Genomic DNA, 18,240 nt, shown 5'->3' on the forward strand with positions numbered 1-18,240 from the left:
AACAAATTTCAAATCTGATCTGTCCAGTCTTTCTGCTGCCATGGTTTTAGGTCAGACCTAGACCAAGTCAATGTCTTGCTTTAAAACCATCATGGGTTTTGGAAAAGGTCTTCTTTCTTGTGATGGCATGCAAGGCCCATCACAAGTTATACCCCTACTCTTACTTCCATCTCCATCTTCCACGGCCCTTTTTCCCCCTCAGCCACACTCACCTCATCATTCCCTAAAAGCACCATGCCTGCAGACCTTTGCCTTTTGCTGTCCTTCCTTCTGATTCCTTCTCAATTTACCTCCTCCCCGATTGGATGGGCTCTGAAGATCCCAGCAGAAAATTCACAGCCAGTAGAAGATTAGAGAGGATAAAGCAAGGGATTCATTTCATATCAGGAATGCCAACAGGCACAGAGTTTCAACCAGCTTCCTCTTGAGGCCTTTCCTTCCACACATCTTCCCCCCAGGGACTTACTCGAGGTCCCAAAGGAGGGTAGTCAAGTCCAGACAAAGAGCAGAGTCTACTAGCCCGGCCACTGTCATTGTTCTTACTGCCATGAGGTGTCACTGTTGGAAACTGGTTTTGCTGTGTAAAGCCACCTGGGAGAGATGCTGAGGTACCACTGATGTTGCCCAAGCTTCAGTCAGGGCTACCCAGCTAGGGGATTGCTAATGTCACAATTCTTTTTAGTTGACACCCTCTCCCACTTCAGCCACTGTGCCTCAAAGCACTGCACCAGAAAAAGCTACTAGAATGAGCCACAAACCAAGGCAAAAATCATTCCTTCCCGTAAAAACTCCTAGGGCCTTACGTTGAATGTGGTGCCCAGTCTAGAATATCCCTTTGCATAAGGTAATTTTATTTAAATGGAATCACTGCCCTTCCCTGCCACTCAGATTATCAGGACCACGTTGTTGGTCCTCCCAAATCTCCCTCACTTCCAATTATGCAGCTGAGGAAGGAGTGTTTGTCCCTCTGTACCTGTCTGTGTAGAGAACTTTGATTCAGAGACACAGTTTTTGCCAAATCCCACAAACAGAAGGTCCTATTACACCCTGAGTTGTCCCAGAAAATGGATATCTATTCTCCCTATAACTCAAGGGACTCTCATAGGACAAATAGAGTCAGCTTCAAGGTGTACCTCTGATTCTACTTCTAGGTTAATATTCAAAATATATAAACAGCTCATACAACTCAATATCAAAAAAACAATCTGATTAAAAAATGGGCCGGGCTTCCCTGGTGGTGCAGTGGTTGAGAGTCCACCTGCCGATGCAGGGGATGCGGGTTCGTGCCCCGGTCCGGGAAGATCCCACATGCCGCAGAGCTGCTGGGCCCGTGAGCCATGGCCGCTGAGCCTGCGCGTCTGGAGCCTGTGCTCCGCAACAGGAGAGGCCACGACGGTGAGAAGCCTGCATACAGAAAAAAAAAAAAAATGGGCAGAAGAACTGAATAGACATTTTTCCACGGAAGACATACAGATGGCCAACAGTCACATGAAACAATGCTCAACATCACTAATCATCAGAGGAATGAAATCAAAACCACAATGAGATATCACCTCACACTTGTCAGGATGACTATCATCAAATAGAACACAAATAATAAATATCAGTGAGGATGTGGAGAAAAGAGAACCCTCACACACTGTTGGTGGGAATGTAACTCAATGCAGCCACTGTGGAAAATAGTATGGAAGTTTCTCAAAAAAATAAAAATAGAACTACTATATGATCCAGCAATTCTAATCCTGGGTATATATCTGAAGAAAATGAAAACACTAATTTGAAAAGACACATGCACCTCAATGTTCATAGCAGCATTACTTACAATTGCCAACATATGGAAGCAACCTAAGTGTCCATCAACAGAGGAATGGATAAAGAAGATGCGGTATGTATATACACAATGGAATACTAATCAACCATTTTATTTTTATTTTATTTATTTTTTTATTTTTTATTTATTTTTTTTTCAAGAATAGAAAGTAAAAATTAACATTTTCTTTATTTTAGGATGACTGTATAATGTAATTTAAAAACCTTAAAAATTAAAAGAAAAAAACAGAATTAATAAGAGACTTTTACAACATCACAGGATACAGGCTTTATATAAAAATCCATTGTATTCATTATATTAGCAACAAAATTAGGAAAGTAAAATTTTTAAATGCATCAAAATATAAGATATTTAAGGATAGATTGATACAAAAACAAGACCCTTATATATGCTGTCTACAAGAAACCCACTTCAGACCTAGGGACACATACAGACTGAAAGTGAGAGGATGCAAAAAGATATTCCATGCAAATGGAAATCTGAAGAAAGCTAGAGTAGCAATACTCATACTAGATAGAATAGACTTTAAAATAAAGTCTGTTACAAGAGATAAGGAAGGACACTATATAATGATCAAGGAATCAATCCAAGAAGAAAACATAACAATTGTAAATATTTATGCACCCAACATAGGAGCACCTCAATACATAAGGCAAATGCTAACAGCCATAAAAGGAGAAATCGACAGTAACACAGTAACAGTGGGGGACTTCAACACTTCACTTACACCAATGGACAGATCATCCAGACAGAAAATTAATAAGGAAACACAAGCTTTAAATGACACAATAGACCAGATAGACTTAATTGATATTTTTAGGACATTCCAGCTGAAAGCAGAAGAATACACTTTCTTCTCAAGTGCACATTGAACATTCTCCAGAATAGGTCACATCTTGGGTCACAAATCAAGCCTTGGAAAATTTAAGAAAATTAAGATTGTAGCAAGCATCTTTTCCGACCACAATGCTATGAGATTAGAAGGTAATTACATTTAAAAAAACTGTAAAAAACACAAATACATGGAGGCCAAACAGTGCACTGCTAAATAACCAGGAGATCACTGAAGAAATCAAAGAAGAAGAAGAAAAAAACCTTGAAACAAATGACAATGAAAACACGACAACCCAAAACATATGGGCCACAGCAAAAGCAGTTCTAAGAGGAAAGTTTATAGCAATTCAAGCTCACCTCAAGAAACAAGAAAAATGTCAAATAAACAATCTAACCTTACACCTAAAGCAACTAGAAAAAGAAAGAACAAAGAAAACCCTAGTAGAAGAAATCATAAAGATCAGAGCAGAAATAAATGAAAAAGAAATGAAGAAAACAATAGCAAAGATCAATAAAACTAAAAGTTGGTTCTTGGAGAAGATAAACAAAATTGATAAACCTTTAGCGAGACTCATCAAGAAAAAAGGGAGAGGACTCAAATCAATAAAATTATAAATGAAAATGGAGAGATTACAGCTGACACTGCAGAAACACAAAGCATCATAAGGGACTACTGTAAGCAACTATATGCCAATAAAAAGGACAACCTGGAAGAAATGGACACATTCTTGGAAAGGTACAACTTTCCAAGATTGAACCAGGAATTAGAAAATATAAACAGACCAATCACAGGTAATGAAATTGAAACTGTAATTAAAAATCTTCCAACAAACAAAAGCCCAGGACCAGATGCCTTCACAGGCGAATTCTATCAAATATTTAGAGAAGAGTTAACAACTATCCTTCTCAAACTTTTCCCAAAAGCTGCAGAGGAGAAACACTCCCAAATTCGTTCTACAAGGCCACCATCACCGTGATACCAAAACCAGACAAGTATATCACAAAAAAAGAAAATTACAGAACAATATCTTCATAAACATAAACAGATGGAGAAATATACCATGCTCCTGGATTACAGACACAAAAATCCTCAACAAAATAGTAGCAAACAGAAGCCAACAACACATTAAAAAGATCGTACAACATGATCAAGTGGGCTTTAGCCCAGGGATGCAAGGATCTTCAATATACACAAATCAATCAATGTGATACACCATATTAACAAATTAAAAAATAAACACCATATAATCACCTCAATAGATGCAGGAAAAGCTTTTGATAAAATTCAACAGCGATTTATGATAAAAACTCTCCAGATAGTGGGCATAGAGGGAACCTACCTCAACATAATAAATATCCATTCTAACACAGGATAAAAGGGAATTAGTAAAACTACTCCTGCGACAACTGTAGTACTTCAGTGAAGTAGGACTGAAACTAGTGGACACTCTATGGATGATGGAAGTGAGGGATGCAGTCCCAGTTGAGAACATTTTCTGGTTGCAATTCAAAGTCAACTTATTAGTAGGAAAATATCATAATTTAGATTAAGGATAAAACTTAATCTTGAAATTCTCATGTATTTGAATGGAGAAATGATTTTGCTATTGACATTGCAAAACCGATCACTCCAATGTGATTGTAAAAATGTTCTTGAAGGGCTTCTAATTAGCCATGGGCACAACCAGGAGGTAGGAAGGGGTGGGACGGTGGGAGTGGGAGGGCAGGGGGGCCAGGGATCTCAGAGCATGGTCATGGTCAGCAAGTCCACAGGACAAAGTCTTGTTGTGTAACAAGCACATGGTTCCTGGGGAAAACCCAGCTTACCTCTCAGGTCTTGGCTCCTCATCCCAGTCCAGGGAGCTCCCTCCCTCCCAGGACCCTGTGCTGGTGTCCTTGGGTCTGTCAGATGCTCCTCCCTTAGGTAGATCTGCAGGCTGTCCTGGCAGCCCTGCACTTTGAGGACAATGGCTCTTCTTCCTAAGTCTCCCTCCTCTCCAGGCTGAGCAGCTTCAGCTTCTCATAGAACAGGCTTCTAGATGCTTCCCTGCCCCATCCCTCAATCCCATCCTCTCTGTCTGGCCCTGAGCTTGCCTGGGAGCACAGACATCAGTCTGATGGATGCTGCCCTGTGGGTTCACAGTCCATGGAGATGATAGACGGGAATCTAGGAAGGTGTCAAGTGACAGGAAAAGAGGGCCACCTGCTGGGTGGGGGGGTTATGTCAGCCAGAGGGGGGCCAACTGGCTTGGTTTGGTGGAATGCAGGACTCTGAGAGGTTAAGACTGTCATATTCCCAGGCAAATTGATCAATCAGGCCTCAAGGATGGCCTCTAGGCAAAGGGTATTGACATTTGACTGTGCCATTAAGTAGGGTCTGTTCATCTCTGGGGCTCTCTTCCCTCATACCCCGTACTGCGAGCTTCCTGGGGCTGAGATACCATCCCCTTCCTGTACCCCAGTACCCAGCACAGAGCCTGACCTTGAAGGATGCTCCACCCAGCGTGTGGAGTGAGAGAGGATGGAGAGAAAGGAACAGCTTGCAGGCTGGGGAAGGGCAGTGCCTACCCAGAGTGAGCCAGCACTCAACCCTGGGGGGATGCAGGGGGTGAGGGCACACAGTGAGAGCCAGTCTTTTCTCAAGAGAAGGAGGCCTAGTGATTATCTTCAGAGTGGAGCTAAGATGGCTCCTACTGGAATCAGCCACAGAGAGTCAGCCAAAGCCCAGTTTGTTCATGAAAATTGTTGTATTCGATTTCCAGATTATTTTGATTTTGAGAAATTGTGGTCTTTTTTTGATGCAGTTGTCACTTTTCTGAGTAAAGAGTTGACCGATGGAACCACTAAAACACCTCCAGTGATGTTCCCATTATCCTGATGGCCATCAGATAATATATAGACTCAATAAGTAGATAATTTCTCTTATGTAAATTATATTACTCGTGGTGTTTAATCACCTCTCAATTTCTACTGGCCTAATATAGCAATCACAACCAAATATTTCTAGCTCTTATAATACTGAGATTTCTTTCAACACCTCTAATATTGGCAGAGTCAGGAATTAGAATGCCATACATAATTGGGTAGAACAAAGGCAGTGCCAGTGAAGAAGGATTTGCAGGCAGCTGGCTGGCTTGGGCACCAAGCAATCAGAAAGGAGGCATGCTCCTGTGCAGAAACACGGACCCCAGTTCCTCTGGTCCGACAAGAAAACTAGGTAACACAGCTTGGGTGGTAAGAGGCTCCCGCCAGTCAGTCCCTGCACTGGATCAACAGAGCAGGGCAGTCCCAATGATGGACATGACCTAGGAACACAGAGCAGCCCCCAGAATGAATTCAAGCAGGACACGTCTCAGTTCAGGGCAGGATTGTCAGCCCCGCCCACACCCCCACTAGAACAGGAGCTCCACAATAGCAGGGAGTTTTGTTGTTCACTGCTGAATCTCTAGCTCCTAGGATGGCAATTGACCCAAAGTAAGTACTCAACACATAGTTACCAGATAAACGAATGCGTCCTTCTACCCATCTACTCATTCATGTATTTGACATTCACTGTAGTGGAAACATTTTGGATGTCTGCTCTGAGATCTCTTCCCTCGCAAAGGGTGGGCCTTCGAAAGTCCTATTCACCACCAACCACAGTTGACTGTAGCAGGTGGACGCCTTGGCCATGAGATTAGAATCAGATTCTTGGAATAGGATTCAGCAGTGCCACTCAGACATGATGGTGGCAGAATGGTAAGGTGCCAACCCCAGAAGGGTAGACGTTCCCTCCTGCATTGCCTGGACCCAGCTGCACAAGGACAGCGACTGTATCTGTTTATCTGTGACTGTATCTCCAGCTTCTAGTAAAGTGTCTGGTACGAGGTAGAGCCTCCGTAAACATTTGCTGAGAGATGAAGGCATGATCGTACAGAGAGAAAGAATGGGAGATGCAGAAAAACACAGATTAAGTCAATAATTAATAAATAACAAGGTGAAAACAATGACTCTGAAAGGAATCTTGCTTTAAGAATCTTTAAGCCTCAAAAGGTGACTAAAGCAAGAGATCTGAATAAAATTTATTTAAATATTAAGTACATAATCCTAAACCTTTTTTAAAACTAAGACTATCATATTTCAGTAATAGCCATCTTTTACTACATTTCAAATTTGTATTCTCTCATTTCTTAAGAAGGAAGGCAGGGGTATGCACACAGACATATTACTGCAAACTTAAGAAAATATTAAGCATCCATATCCTCAGTGTTCATTAACTTACTGGTTAGTTTAAAATAAAGCAGGGGAGATGGAATTTTCAGTTGCATTGGACAATGAAAATGATTCGTGTGGTCAGGCAGGGTAGTCCACGGCTGGATGATACTACAGACTTAAACTCTGTTCTGTACAATATCACAGTGATAACCAAGATATCACAGTGATACGTTATTCAAGGAAGTTTTTTAAAACATTCATTTTTCTGTTTTATTTCCATTTGTATAAGTTTTTAAAAATGTAAGCACGTGATAGTTTGCAGGATTCTGCTACAACCCAAACTCCCATTTCTATTTATAAATATTATCATCTCTATATATTACTTACATTTTGTAACAAAAGAGAGATTGGTTTAAATTTTAAAAACAAAACAAAACATAAAAACCCAACCCTGGAGGCCCAGGTCTGAGCTCTGCCCTCACCACCACCCTCCCCCAGGTGGGCGGGACAAGCCTCCCTGACCAGGCGGGCGCTCAGGGGAGGTCAGCCACACTCAGGGACAGTCAGCGATCCAGAAGCCGCTGCGCCATGAGTGTCTCTGCGCTGAGCGCCCCCAGAGCCCTGGGCGGTGTCTCTGGGCTCCTGCCGGCAGCCTCCCTGCTCGGCCTGCTTCTGCTTCTGCTCAAGGCAGCGCAGCTCTACCTGCGCAGACAGCGGCTGCTCAAAGCCCTCCAGCAGTTCCCGTCTCCTCCTTCCCACTGGCTCTACGGGCACATGCAGGAGGTAGGATGGAGTGGGATGGGGAATGGGAGGGCAGGAAGGGCCGGGGCTCTCAGACCATGGTCCTGGTGAGCGAGCCCAAGGGACAAAGCCCTGTTGTGGGACAAGCACGCGGCCTCACAGAAGGACCCAGCTTACCTCTCAGGTCTTGGTTCTTCATCGCAGTCCGGGGAGCTCCCTCCCTCCCAGGACCCCGTGCTGGTGTCCTCGGGTCTGTCAGACACTCCTTCCTTAGGGAGATCTGCAGGCTGTCCTAGCAGCCCTGCACTTTGAGGACAGTGCCTGTTCCTTCCTCAGTCTCCCCTGTCTCCAGGCTGAGCAGCTTCAGCTGTTTTCATACAACAGGCTTCTAGATGCTTCTGTGCCCCATCCCTGAATCCCATCCTCTCTGCCTGGCCCTGAGCTTGCCTGGGAGCACAGACATCAGTCTGATGGATGCTGCCCTGTGGGTTCACTGTCTGTGGAGAGGACAGACAGGGATCTAGGAAGGTGTCAGGTCACAGGAAAAGAGACCCACTTTCTGGGTGGGGGCTTACCTCAGCTGTAGGGACAAACTGGCTCGGTTTGTTAAGACTGAGGAATTTTCCAGTCTCCTGATTTCAGTGCTTCAACCCTGACAAGTCGCTGGCACACATGAGCGAGGTTCCCAGGATGGTGCCAGGTAAGGAGAACTGACATTTGAGTTGCACCATCCACAGGGTGAGGTCGCCCGCCTGGTGTCCTCCCTCAGTGGACCATGAGCTCTTGGAACCGAGCGTGAAATCCCCGCACCCCCAGCACCCTGCACAGAGCCTGCGCAGAGGGATGTCAGTCCAATGTGTGGAGGGACAGGAAGGAGGGAAGGAGCGGCTTGCAGGCTGGGGAGGGGCAGCACCTCCCACCCAGCACTGGCAGCACTAGACTGGGCGGCGAGGGGCTCAGAGCAAAGTCAGGAGCCACGTGGAGAGCGGCTCATCAAGGGTTTGTGGACTGAACAAATGTTGGGAGAAAATCAGGGGTTGCAGAGAGCTGAGGCCTCCCTTTCTCTGCAGCGTGATTAGAGTAGACTGGAGCCAAAGACAGGAACCGGAAACAGCCCAAGCCCCACGTGGGCTGACCCAGTACCTCTCTCCCCTCTCCTTCCTAATCTCCTACACCCCAGGTTACTCAGTGTCCTCCCCACCTGCCTGGGCATTCTGGCCTCTGGGACTCTGCTCCCATGTGCCCTCTACCTGGAATGATCTTGTCCCTCATATGTCTGTCTACCAAGGCCCAAACCCAAGCCACCTCCTCCAAGATGTCTTTCTGGGTCTCCCAGGAGCGGAGAGGACAACCCTTTTTCCCTTGGCTGTCCTTCTTATAAGGCAGTGCTAACCGGATTCGGATTCAGCTCGTTTTGTCTGCAGTGTCATAGTTGTGAGCTCCTGCAGGGAGAGCCCACCTCTGGTTCATCTTTGTAACCCGAGAGCATCTTGGTAAATGATGACTCAACGAATGAGCATATGCATGACAAAGAGCTTTCTAAGGTCCAGGTCTGAGTTAGGGCCCGTGCCCTAAAGCTTCCCCAGAGGCTTGGTCTTCCCTCCATCACACATGCATGAGCCCCTATGGTTGTCATGTCCCTCAATCTCACTGTCTCCTCCTGGAGGCTCCAAACAGACAAGCATCTACCGCTGCATCCTAATTCAGTGCCTTAAACAAGTGCCTGGCACACAGTAAATGCTCAGTAAATACATACTCAGTGAAGGAACCCGTCCTCCAGTAGGCAATTTGCCTCAGAGCTGGTGAGTCCTGATGGTGGAAGGATGCAGGCAGAGATTAGATACCAAAGTGGCAGGGGGACGCTTTGAGTTACACAGAAGCCATTGAATTAAAGACGAGGTGACTGCATGGAACGTGCCTAGGACCAAATGTTGACAAGAAATCCAGAGGGGATAAAACAAAGCTGAATCTCCAAGGTTAAGGAGAGGCAGTTGCTCTGTGGCAAAGAGGAGGGGCACACCAGGTAGAGGAAAGAACCTGGGCAGAGGCCTAGAAGTGTGAACAGGTGGGGCCAGTGCAAGGCACACTGGCAGCAGCGTCATTGGGGGCAGAGCAGTGGGTCCTGTGGACTCGCCAGCCCGGCAAGAGACAAGAATAGAGAGGGTAAAGCCAGAAAGCAAGGACCTTTGTGGTCCACACTGAGGAGTTTCAAGAGATTCCTCTAGGTGGTGGGAAGTGCATACAAGTTTCTGGACACTGGTAAATGAAAATGGGATAAAACAATCCACATATCAAAACCTTAGTTCAATACCATTTTCATGTATACATCCAGAATCTGTGTACACTCCCAATATGTAAAATAATATGATACACACACAATCTAGTATTTAATATTTCTCACTTATCCATATACATCCGACACTCTTTCAAATTAACAAACATTTATATGTATGCTGGGATACTATTGAAAATATATAACAACCACTATGGCAAAATGAAATTAATACATAAATTTAATTTTTATAATATAATCTATTTTATTCTCTAAATAAACAAAATTATATGACAAAACTACTTACCAAGTGATACAAATTAGCATAAATTGCCATGCAAATGTTGTACGAATGACTTCCAAAAGTTTTGTAAACCAGGGAGTCAATTCCTGATGGAAGTTTCTGTAGGCAGTTCATAGCGGTGGCCCAGGGCTCTACCCAACAAGGGGACAGAATCTGGCCTTAGGACAAAGGTGGTCAGGCAGCAAGGTCTGGATCAGAGCCCAGGTCATAAGAAATAGTTCCAAACTCCTAGTTCTGCTGATTGATCAAGAACGATCTCCCTGTACCCATCCTGCCCTTCACCCCGACTCCAGCGCTGGAACTCAGAGAAGGGTTTTATTGATTTATCTTTCCCTTGGTGACAGTTCCAAGAGGAGACTGAGCTGCAGCCCCTACTGAAGAGGGTAGAGAAATACCCAGGTGCCTGTGCTCGCTGGCTGTGGGGGACGAAAGCCGTAGTGTTGATCTATGACCCTGACTACATGAAGGTGGTCCTGGGGAGATCAGGTGAGAGGGAAACCCACATCCCAGCAGGAGAAAATCTTCCCTCTTGGCTACATGCCCCTGGATCTGTGAAATTCCAGAAGAAACAGGCACTTCAGCCATCAATACCTGACTCCCTACCAGCTGTCCTTGCAGGCCACAAACCAGACTAAGGCCAACATCATTCACTTATAGTGAATGCTTAAACACCTGGGTGGGGCTGACTCCTCTCTTCTATCTTACTTTATTTCATTGAGATGATCCCAGGTCTGGAAGACAATTCCCTGTCCACACTGATTTAGGTTAGGCACCTCTCACTGTTGCCTGTCCTGGGTCATGAAACGGCCACACCACCACAAACTGTAGGAGAACCACAGGCTTCTGTCTTACTCTGTGGCACTGAGCAGAGCCTATCTTTCTTGCCGATTCACCTTCTTAATCCTGTGGGTGGGGCTTCCCTGGTGGCGCAGTGGTTGAGAGTCAGCCTGCTGATGCAGGGGATGCGGGCTCGTGCCCCGGTCCGGGAAGATCCCACATGCCGCGGAGCGGCTGGGCCTGTGAGCCATGGCCGCTGAGCCTGCGCGTCCCGAGCCTGTGCTCCGCAACGGGAGAGGCCACAACAGTGAGAGGCCCACGTACCGCAAAAAAAAAAAAAAAAAAAAAAAAAAATCCTGTGGGTTTTCTGCTGCTGGGACACTGAGTCTGCCTTCCTGGGACCACAGTGACCATCAGGACAGTGAGAGTCAGGGATGGGAGGCAAGAGGGAGGTGAGGTGGCTTGAGACAGACTGCCAGCTGACAAGCATCAGGAATGGGAGGTACCACAGCTGCTCTGGGGGCTGCCTGCCTTGTTTGGTGCCCTCCACTTTCCTTCCTTACCTTTCAGACCCAAAGTCTCATGATTCCTACAGATTGCTGATTCCCTGGATTGGTAAGTACATTTAAATACAACTGTAGTCCACCCACCAGTTAGGTTTACCAAGAGCTACCTCTTTGGTTAATGGAGAACAATGGGTACCAGGCATCCTGTCACCACCTCATCTCTCAGTCAAGCCTCATTTCTCTCCTTGCAGTAAAACTCTCACCCTTTGTAATGGTGCTGAGAGCCCTCCTGAAGCTCAGCCTCTTCTTCATCACTTCTCAGACCTCTGAGATATTCTCAGCCTGACTATTAATTAATACCTTCTATCACCTGCCCCCCTACTCTTTATCAACCTCTGTCTCACAGCTGTCATAATCACATCCTATGGACCAGCCATTTTGGAAATTCACGTTCCTGAACTCTACTGGTCTTTCCTACCTTTGCCCATGATGTGTCTTTTCCTGACACCCTTGGTTCCTCCCAAGTTGTGCCCAGCCGTCCCTCTGATCCAGGCTCCCCGACACCCCCCCCACACCCATCTGTGGTCCAGGGAATGGTTTGCTCGTGTTGGAGGGGCAGACATGGTTCCAGCACCGGCGGATGCTGACCCCAGCCTTCCACTACGACATCCTGAAGCCCTACATGGGTCTCATGGCCGACTCTGTCCAAGTGATGCTGGTGAGTCCATCCCTCGTCACCTGGACCCACTCACATCCAGCACAGCTGTCAAAGTCCACTCTCAGATGCTTGTGGCCCTCAGGCATCCATCAGACACAGTCCCCAGAATGATGCATTCAGAACGTACTCTGAGACCGATCTCACCAAAACTGGATGGGACAGAGGGGTATCCCAGCACCAGCTTGGATCCGAGGAAAGGGAAGGCAGGGCCATGGTGTATTCAGGGTCCACTCTCCTCTCATCTCCACATCTTCAACACAAAGGAAAGAGCAAGGGTCATTCCTCTGAACAGCAGTGCAAATTGCTCCTGGCTGCCCTGGACAATGGCAGCTTCAGTGGTAGAGTGGTCATACCAGGATGTCACTCAGATAGGCTCTGGTATGGAGTCCAGGGCCTCTGCATGGAATTGAGCCACTCATGGGAGGAAATGAGGCCAGGTCTACACTCAGAGAGCTGGGTCGTCACAAGCGTCACCTCTCATCCGGACTGGGCACCACCTGGTCTCAGCTAACATTGAATGAATGAAAGGAATTGAAGTACCTCATGCCCCTTCCTAGGAGCCCCAGTAGAGTCCTATAAGCTTTTCCTTGCCTGGAAATATTTGCTTACTAGTGTTGGCCGTCACCTGTCCAGTTCCGATCTCAGGACACAAAAGATTACCCCTTTGTCCCTTGAGAAACAATGTTTTCTGCTCTGCCACAAGGTGATTATCATCATAAATTGTTCCTAGAATTCAGAATTAATTCAGAATATTGCGAGAGAGTATAATTAACTATATAATAAAAGATTCCGAGAAAATAGACATCACATTACACACGTGTTACAGCTTCAAACTGCTAAAACACATCTGAAAGTGAGGAAATCTCATCCGAAGATTTAGAGAGACAGAGAGAGAGCCTGGCCTTGTCAGCACAGGCCTTCTGGGGGAGCATAGCAGGGTCAATGTCCCCCTCCCACCACAGGACAAGTGGGAGGAGCTCGTCAGCCTGGACTCACATCTGGAGATCCTTGGACACGTCTCCTTGATGACCCTGGACACCATCATGAAGTGCGCCTTCAGCCACCAGGGCAGCATCCAGACTGACAGGTCAGTGACAGCCTTTCAATGTCAGGGTCCTTGTTCTCACCAGCTGGGGAGGACTTACCTGAGCGGCAGTTAGGGCAGCGTGGATGCTTATCAGCACAAAAAGCAACATTCTGCACAGAGCCATGGACCACGGTCCAAAACCACCCAGACCAACCATGACTCAGTCACAGGCCCTGATTCCTGCACAGGGAGAAACCTGGCCACTCAGGCCACTTGTCAAGGACTGAGGGTCTCCAGGGTTGTAAGGCAGAAATGGCGAAGCCTCAGTGCTGCCTGTCTCCACTGACTGAGGAATCCCCACCCGGAGCCCCACTCCTTCTCCAGGTCAGAGGCTCCCTCTACTCCAGTCTCCTCTGCATCCTCTCCCTTCAGGAAATTCCAATCCTACATCCAGGCCATCAAGGACCTCAGCAATCTGAGTTTTTCCAGGGTGAGGAATATCTTCTACCAGAACGACATCATCTACAGGCTGACCCCTGAAGGCCGCTGGAGCCACCGGGCCTGTCAGCTCACCCATCAACATACAGGTTCCTCTGATCCTTCTGGGCGGCTCCCGCCCACCCACCCCCATCGTACACATGTAAAAGGGCCTGGCCTTGACCCCTCAGGCAGAGCCCAGACTCCTGCTTCCTCTTCAGGGGCTGGCACACACCCACACTGGGTACTTCCCTGGTGTAGGGATTGGGAACCAAGACATCAGGGTGTCAGGTGAGGTGCAGGGAGATCCATGTGTCACCACGTTGGTGACGGTGGAATGAGAGCCCCTCCCGGCAGCACTCAGGCAGAGCCTCCACAGGCCGTGCTATTGAGGGAATTCCCGACCTGGATCAGATGATGCTGGAGCTCTCTGCCCTGACATGTGCACCCATTCCCACCCTCGTCCTCATCCACCTGGTACCCAGACTGGGCCTGAGGGGCAGATGGGGCTATGGTGGGCGCTGCATCTGAACTCCCAGGAGCCCTCAGCTCTGTTTGGGGACCACTCTTCTGGGACAGATGGAGTGATCAAGCTGAGGAAGGCTCACCTGCAGAAGGAGGGAGAGCTGGAGAAGGTGAGGAGCAAGAGGCACTTGGATTTCCTGGACATCCTCCTCTTTGCCAGAGTGAGTGTGGGCAGGAGAGGCCTGAGGCTTTGCCCAGAAGCACAGAGGAAGGGCAAACCCTGCCCTCTCCCTGCCTCCACAGATGGAGAATGGGAGCAGCTTGTCTGACAGGGACCTCCGTGCCGAAGTGGATACGTTCATGTTCGAGGGTCACGACACCACAGCCAGTGGCATCTCCTGGACCCTCTATGCTCTGGCCTCCCACCCTGAGCATCAGCAGAGGTGCCGGGAAGAGATCCAGAGCCTCCTGGGGGATGGCGCCTCCATCACCTGGTGAGTGCCCAACCGGTGGGAGAACCTTGTCCCTCTGCAAGTGGAGAACCGCTGAATGTCTGGCTCTGCCGCTCTCAAATGGGCTGCCTTTCAGGGACCACCTGGAACAGATGCCCTACATCACCATGTGCATCAAGGAGGCACTGCGACTCTATCCACCAGTGCCATTCATTTTCAGAGATCTGAGCAAACCCATCACCTTCCCTGATGGACGCTCCTTACCTGCAGGTATGAGCTTCACCACACCCACTAAACTAAGCACTCTGCAAGACCACATGTGAGATCAGAAATACACATGTGCTTTCCCAGTTCTGGGATGCTCTAACTCGTTTCCACCTTAAGATAATTAAGGTTTACTCTGTAATTTGGACAAGTTTTGTAAAATGCTTGACATAGAAGTTGAACACAGCAAAAGCTCAGTAAACAAATGCTAGCCCCTGAAGGTGGTCTTGTAATAGAGCCCGAAAATTCTAATTCCCTGGGACATCAAGGCTTAAGAGAAAAGCAGGTGGAGATGTGGTTCTTTCCATATCGGGTCTAAGTAAATGAGGGAGCTCAGAGAATCCACTGTCATGGGTCAGATGGTCCAGTCTCTGAGGAGCCCTCAGGTGGATGGCAGAGAGCTGCTGATGAATAGGTCTGAGAGCCCTGCCATTTTTAGAGGCCACCCACTAGCTCACCTCCCAGTGGGTCTGAATCCCAGCGCTGCCACCTCCTAACTGTGGGATTATGGTCACGTCCCTTAATCTCTCAGAAGCTTAGGTGAGTCATCTGCACATGGGGATGTGAGTGCTTTCCTTGAGGGCTGCTGTGAGGATTAAATGAGTTAGTGCACATTCCCCAAGGGCTCATGATGGCACTTGATAAATGAGAGTGTCACTTCAGTTGCTCCTAAATGTAAGCCTCCAATGTTTTCCTTCTCAGTTCTGGGCATGGTTACCTACTCCTAATCTGTGCTCATGTGCTTTGTCACCACCAGCCCACCTGTCTTGCAAGAGCACCATTTAATTCAGAGTGATGGAGGGTAGCTCTCATGGTGGCTCCCAGGCCTTTTGTGCACATTGCCCCTGTTGCCATGGGTACCATCAGTCTTCTCTCTCTCCTCCCTGCCCCACAGGAATCCCGCTCTCCCTCTCCTTTTATGGGCTTCACCACAACCCGAGGGTGTGGCCTAACCCAGAGGTATGATGGAGGAGGGGATGGGATGCTCCCTCCAGACCAGCACCTCCCCTGCTCCCCCTTGGGGATTCTTGTCCCCTGGTGGATTGGTGCAAGGAGTTTGACCCCACCTGCCCTGGCCCCGGTGCTCTCTCTGCAGGTGTTTGACCCATCTCGGTTTGCACCGGGTTCTTCTCAACACAGCCATGCTTTCCTGCCCTTCTCAGGAGGATCCAGGTGAGGTCTTCTGTACCTGGGGCAGCCAGGTGTCACTGGGTGCTACCTGATGTGTGTGACTGTCTACATTCATATGTGGTGTATGCAGTTATGTCCCTGTATGTTGGCGTTTTGAGAAGGAGGCGTGTATTCCCACGTACAAGAAGGCCTTAAGGGCACGCCACGGAGAACTTGACCTCCTGACTTCCGCAATGACCAGCCACATTTCCATGGCCGTGGCCTCTCCAAAGTATTCCAGGGTTTTCCTCACTTTAAGAGTATGACTTTTCAGCGTTAGAATTTTCCATGAAACTTAAACTTCAGATGTTTGCTTTCCACAATTATCAGTCATCTTTAAAGATGGTTTTCTCTCTTCACACATTCCTAGTCCAGCCCACCGCCTTTCCTACTTAATTCACCAATCCGCCTCTGACTGTATCATCAGTCGTGTTTGCATGGATTTAGGTTTCCAGCTGCTTTTCTTGTCCTGAGGCTTCAAGCCATGTATGTGATCACTTACAGTTGCCGTTTGAAGAAAGTGACACAGCCACATGTGTCTTCTCTATTTCTGTAGTCAAACCTAACAGTTGTGACTGCATAGTCATATAAACATGACACCTTTTCTGGTTGCCAAAATTCTATATATGTAGCAGAGATTATATACCATAGTCCCAGAATCTACAGAGTCTAACTTTGGCAAAAAAGGATGAAATTGAAGGCAATCGAGTGCTTTTGAGAGAAAACTCACTATTTTGTGTTTGACACATGCATTTGAGAACTTCCTGCCGTGTAAAATATAAAGCACACATGAAATAGCTGTTAAGCTGGATGACACACTCCAAAATGACTGCTGTGAAAATCTTCAACGGCTACAGATCTCCCCCGAAATAGTCACTTCCATAACTTTGGAACTACTTAGTAATCCAAGTTTTTTCTGAGTCTATAATTTGGTGAAATTTTCAGTTGGTGAATCAACCTTCACAGAACAGGCTTGACGCAACACGTTCCCGGAATTTGCTCTCGGATTTGGTCTGAACCAGGGGCCTGTTCTTCCTTGTAGACATTGGCTGCAGGTCATGCAGCTGCCACCAGAGGACAGGGGGTACCTGGCAACTCAATTCCTACGTCAGAAGTAATATTTAATTTTACTCCAGTCCTTTTTTTTCAATTCATTTAACTTTGTTCAAATAGAAAGCTATTTATTAAGCCTGCCTCTGTGTGCCAAACCATATATCACAAGATGGGAACACAGAAACGAAAGGAACTTTCCTTGCTCCAAGAGTTCACAGTCAAGAAACAACTACCGCTATTCAAGACAGACATGCGACGTTCCATAGTGTAGTGGTCTGTATGTTTGCCTTACAAGACAGACATCAAATATTCTTCCACTCTTTCACTCATTCATTGATTCACTGAGCAGACTGGAATGTTCCATGTTTCTGGCACTGTCCTGGTCACGGGACGGTGATGTGTCCTTGAGTTAACACTAAAGGTGCTTGGGGAAGCGGGAGAAAGAGGTGCAGGCGGCAGAGGCGGGAGGCCAGGCGGTCACTAGACTGAGTCTTGAGCATGTGGCCGGCGAGGTGGGGGGAGGGGGCCTCAACAGGAGCGGAGTGAGGGAGAGGAGCTGGACAGGTGTGAGGGGAGTGAGGAGCCACCAGAGAGCGCTGTGATGCCAGCTGAGGCCCTGCGACGTGTCCTCCCTGTGATGGAGGGCACAGCAGGCCCTGAGCTGCTGTGGCTTCAGTAGAGGGAAGGGGAGGCAAGGAGACTGAAAAGGCCAGTGAGGAGCCCACGGGGTGGGTGGAGGGGCCTTGCTGGAGTAGAATGGGAAGGCTCCAGGGACGGGTTGACTGAGGGGCTGAGGGGAGACAGGAGGCCGGAGCATTAACTGGGAGGCAAGTGGTCCAGCAGGTCGAGGGTCGCTTGGGCGGCACGTGCAGTGTGACCTGTAAGGAAGGGATCAGGGCTGGGCCACGTGGAGGAGAGCCCTGAATGCCCTGGGCCCGGCAGGCGTTAGAAGCCTCTGCTCACTTCCTTTTCCCTCCCTGACCCAGGAACTGCATCGGGAAGCAGTTTGCCATGAATGAGATGAAGGTGGCCGTGGCCCTGACCTTGCTTCGCTTTGAGCTGGCACCCGATCCCTCCAGGGTCCCTGTTCCCATTCCAAAAGTTGTGCTGAAGCCCAAGAATGGGATCTACTTGCAGCTCAGGAAGCTCCTGTAA

At 47.8% G+C, this 18,240-nt stretch overlaps 1 protein-coding gene across 1 annotated transcript; it reads left to right on the forward strand.

Annotated features, from left to right (window-relative positions):
- Window positions 1-7,447: 7,447 nt before the first annotated feature.
- Window positions 7,448-18,240, forward strand: LOC131743970 (taurochenodeoxycholic 6 alpha-hydroxylase-like). The gene is made up of 12 exons (XM_059043098.1): window positions 7,448-7,642; window positions 10,521-10,662; window positions 11,524-11,568; window positions 12,050-12,177; window positions 13,140-13,264; window positions 13,637-13,791; window positions 14,261-14,367; window positions 14,450-14,640; window positions 14,735-14,868; window positions 15,758-15,822; window positions 15,959-16,035; window positions 18,072-18,240. The coding sequence occupies exons 1-12, from the start codon at window positions 7,448-7,450 to the stop codon at window positions 18,238-18,240; spliced, it is 1,533 nt and encodes a 510-aa protein (XP_058899081.1).

This window comes from Kogia breviceps, chromosome 1 (assembly GCF_026419965.1).
Source record: "Kogia breviceps isolate mKogBre1 chromosome 1, mKogBre1 haplotype 1, whole genome shotgun sequence".
NCBI classification, from domain to species: Eukaryota; Metazoa; Chordata; class Mammalia; order Artiodactyla; family Physeteridae; genus Kogia; species Kogia breviceps.

Excerpts from the sequence above, each read along its gene's own strand:
- LOC131743970 (XM_059043098.1), top strand. The coding sequence starts at position 7,448 with ATGAGTGTCTCTGCGCTGAGCGCCCCCAGAGCCCTGGGCGGTGTCTCT. Across the intron at positions 7,643-10,520 it reads TCTACGGGCACATGCAGGAG|TTCCAAGAGGAGACTGAGCT; the intron begins GTAGGATGGAGT and ends CCTTGGTGACAG. Across the intron at positions 10,663-11,523 it reads GGTGGTCCTGGGGAGATCAG|ACCCAAAGTCTCATGATTCC; the intron begins GTGAGAGGGAAA and ends CTTACCTTTCAG.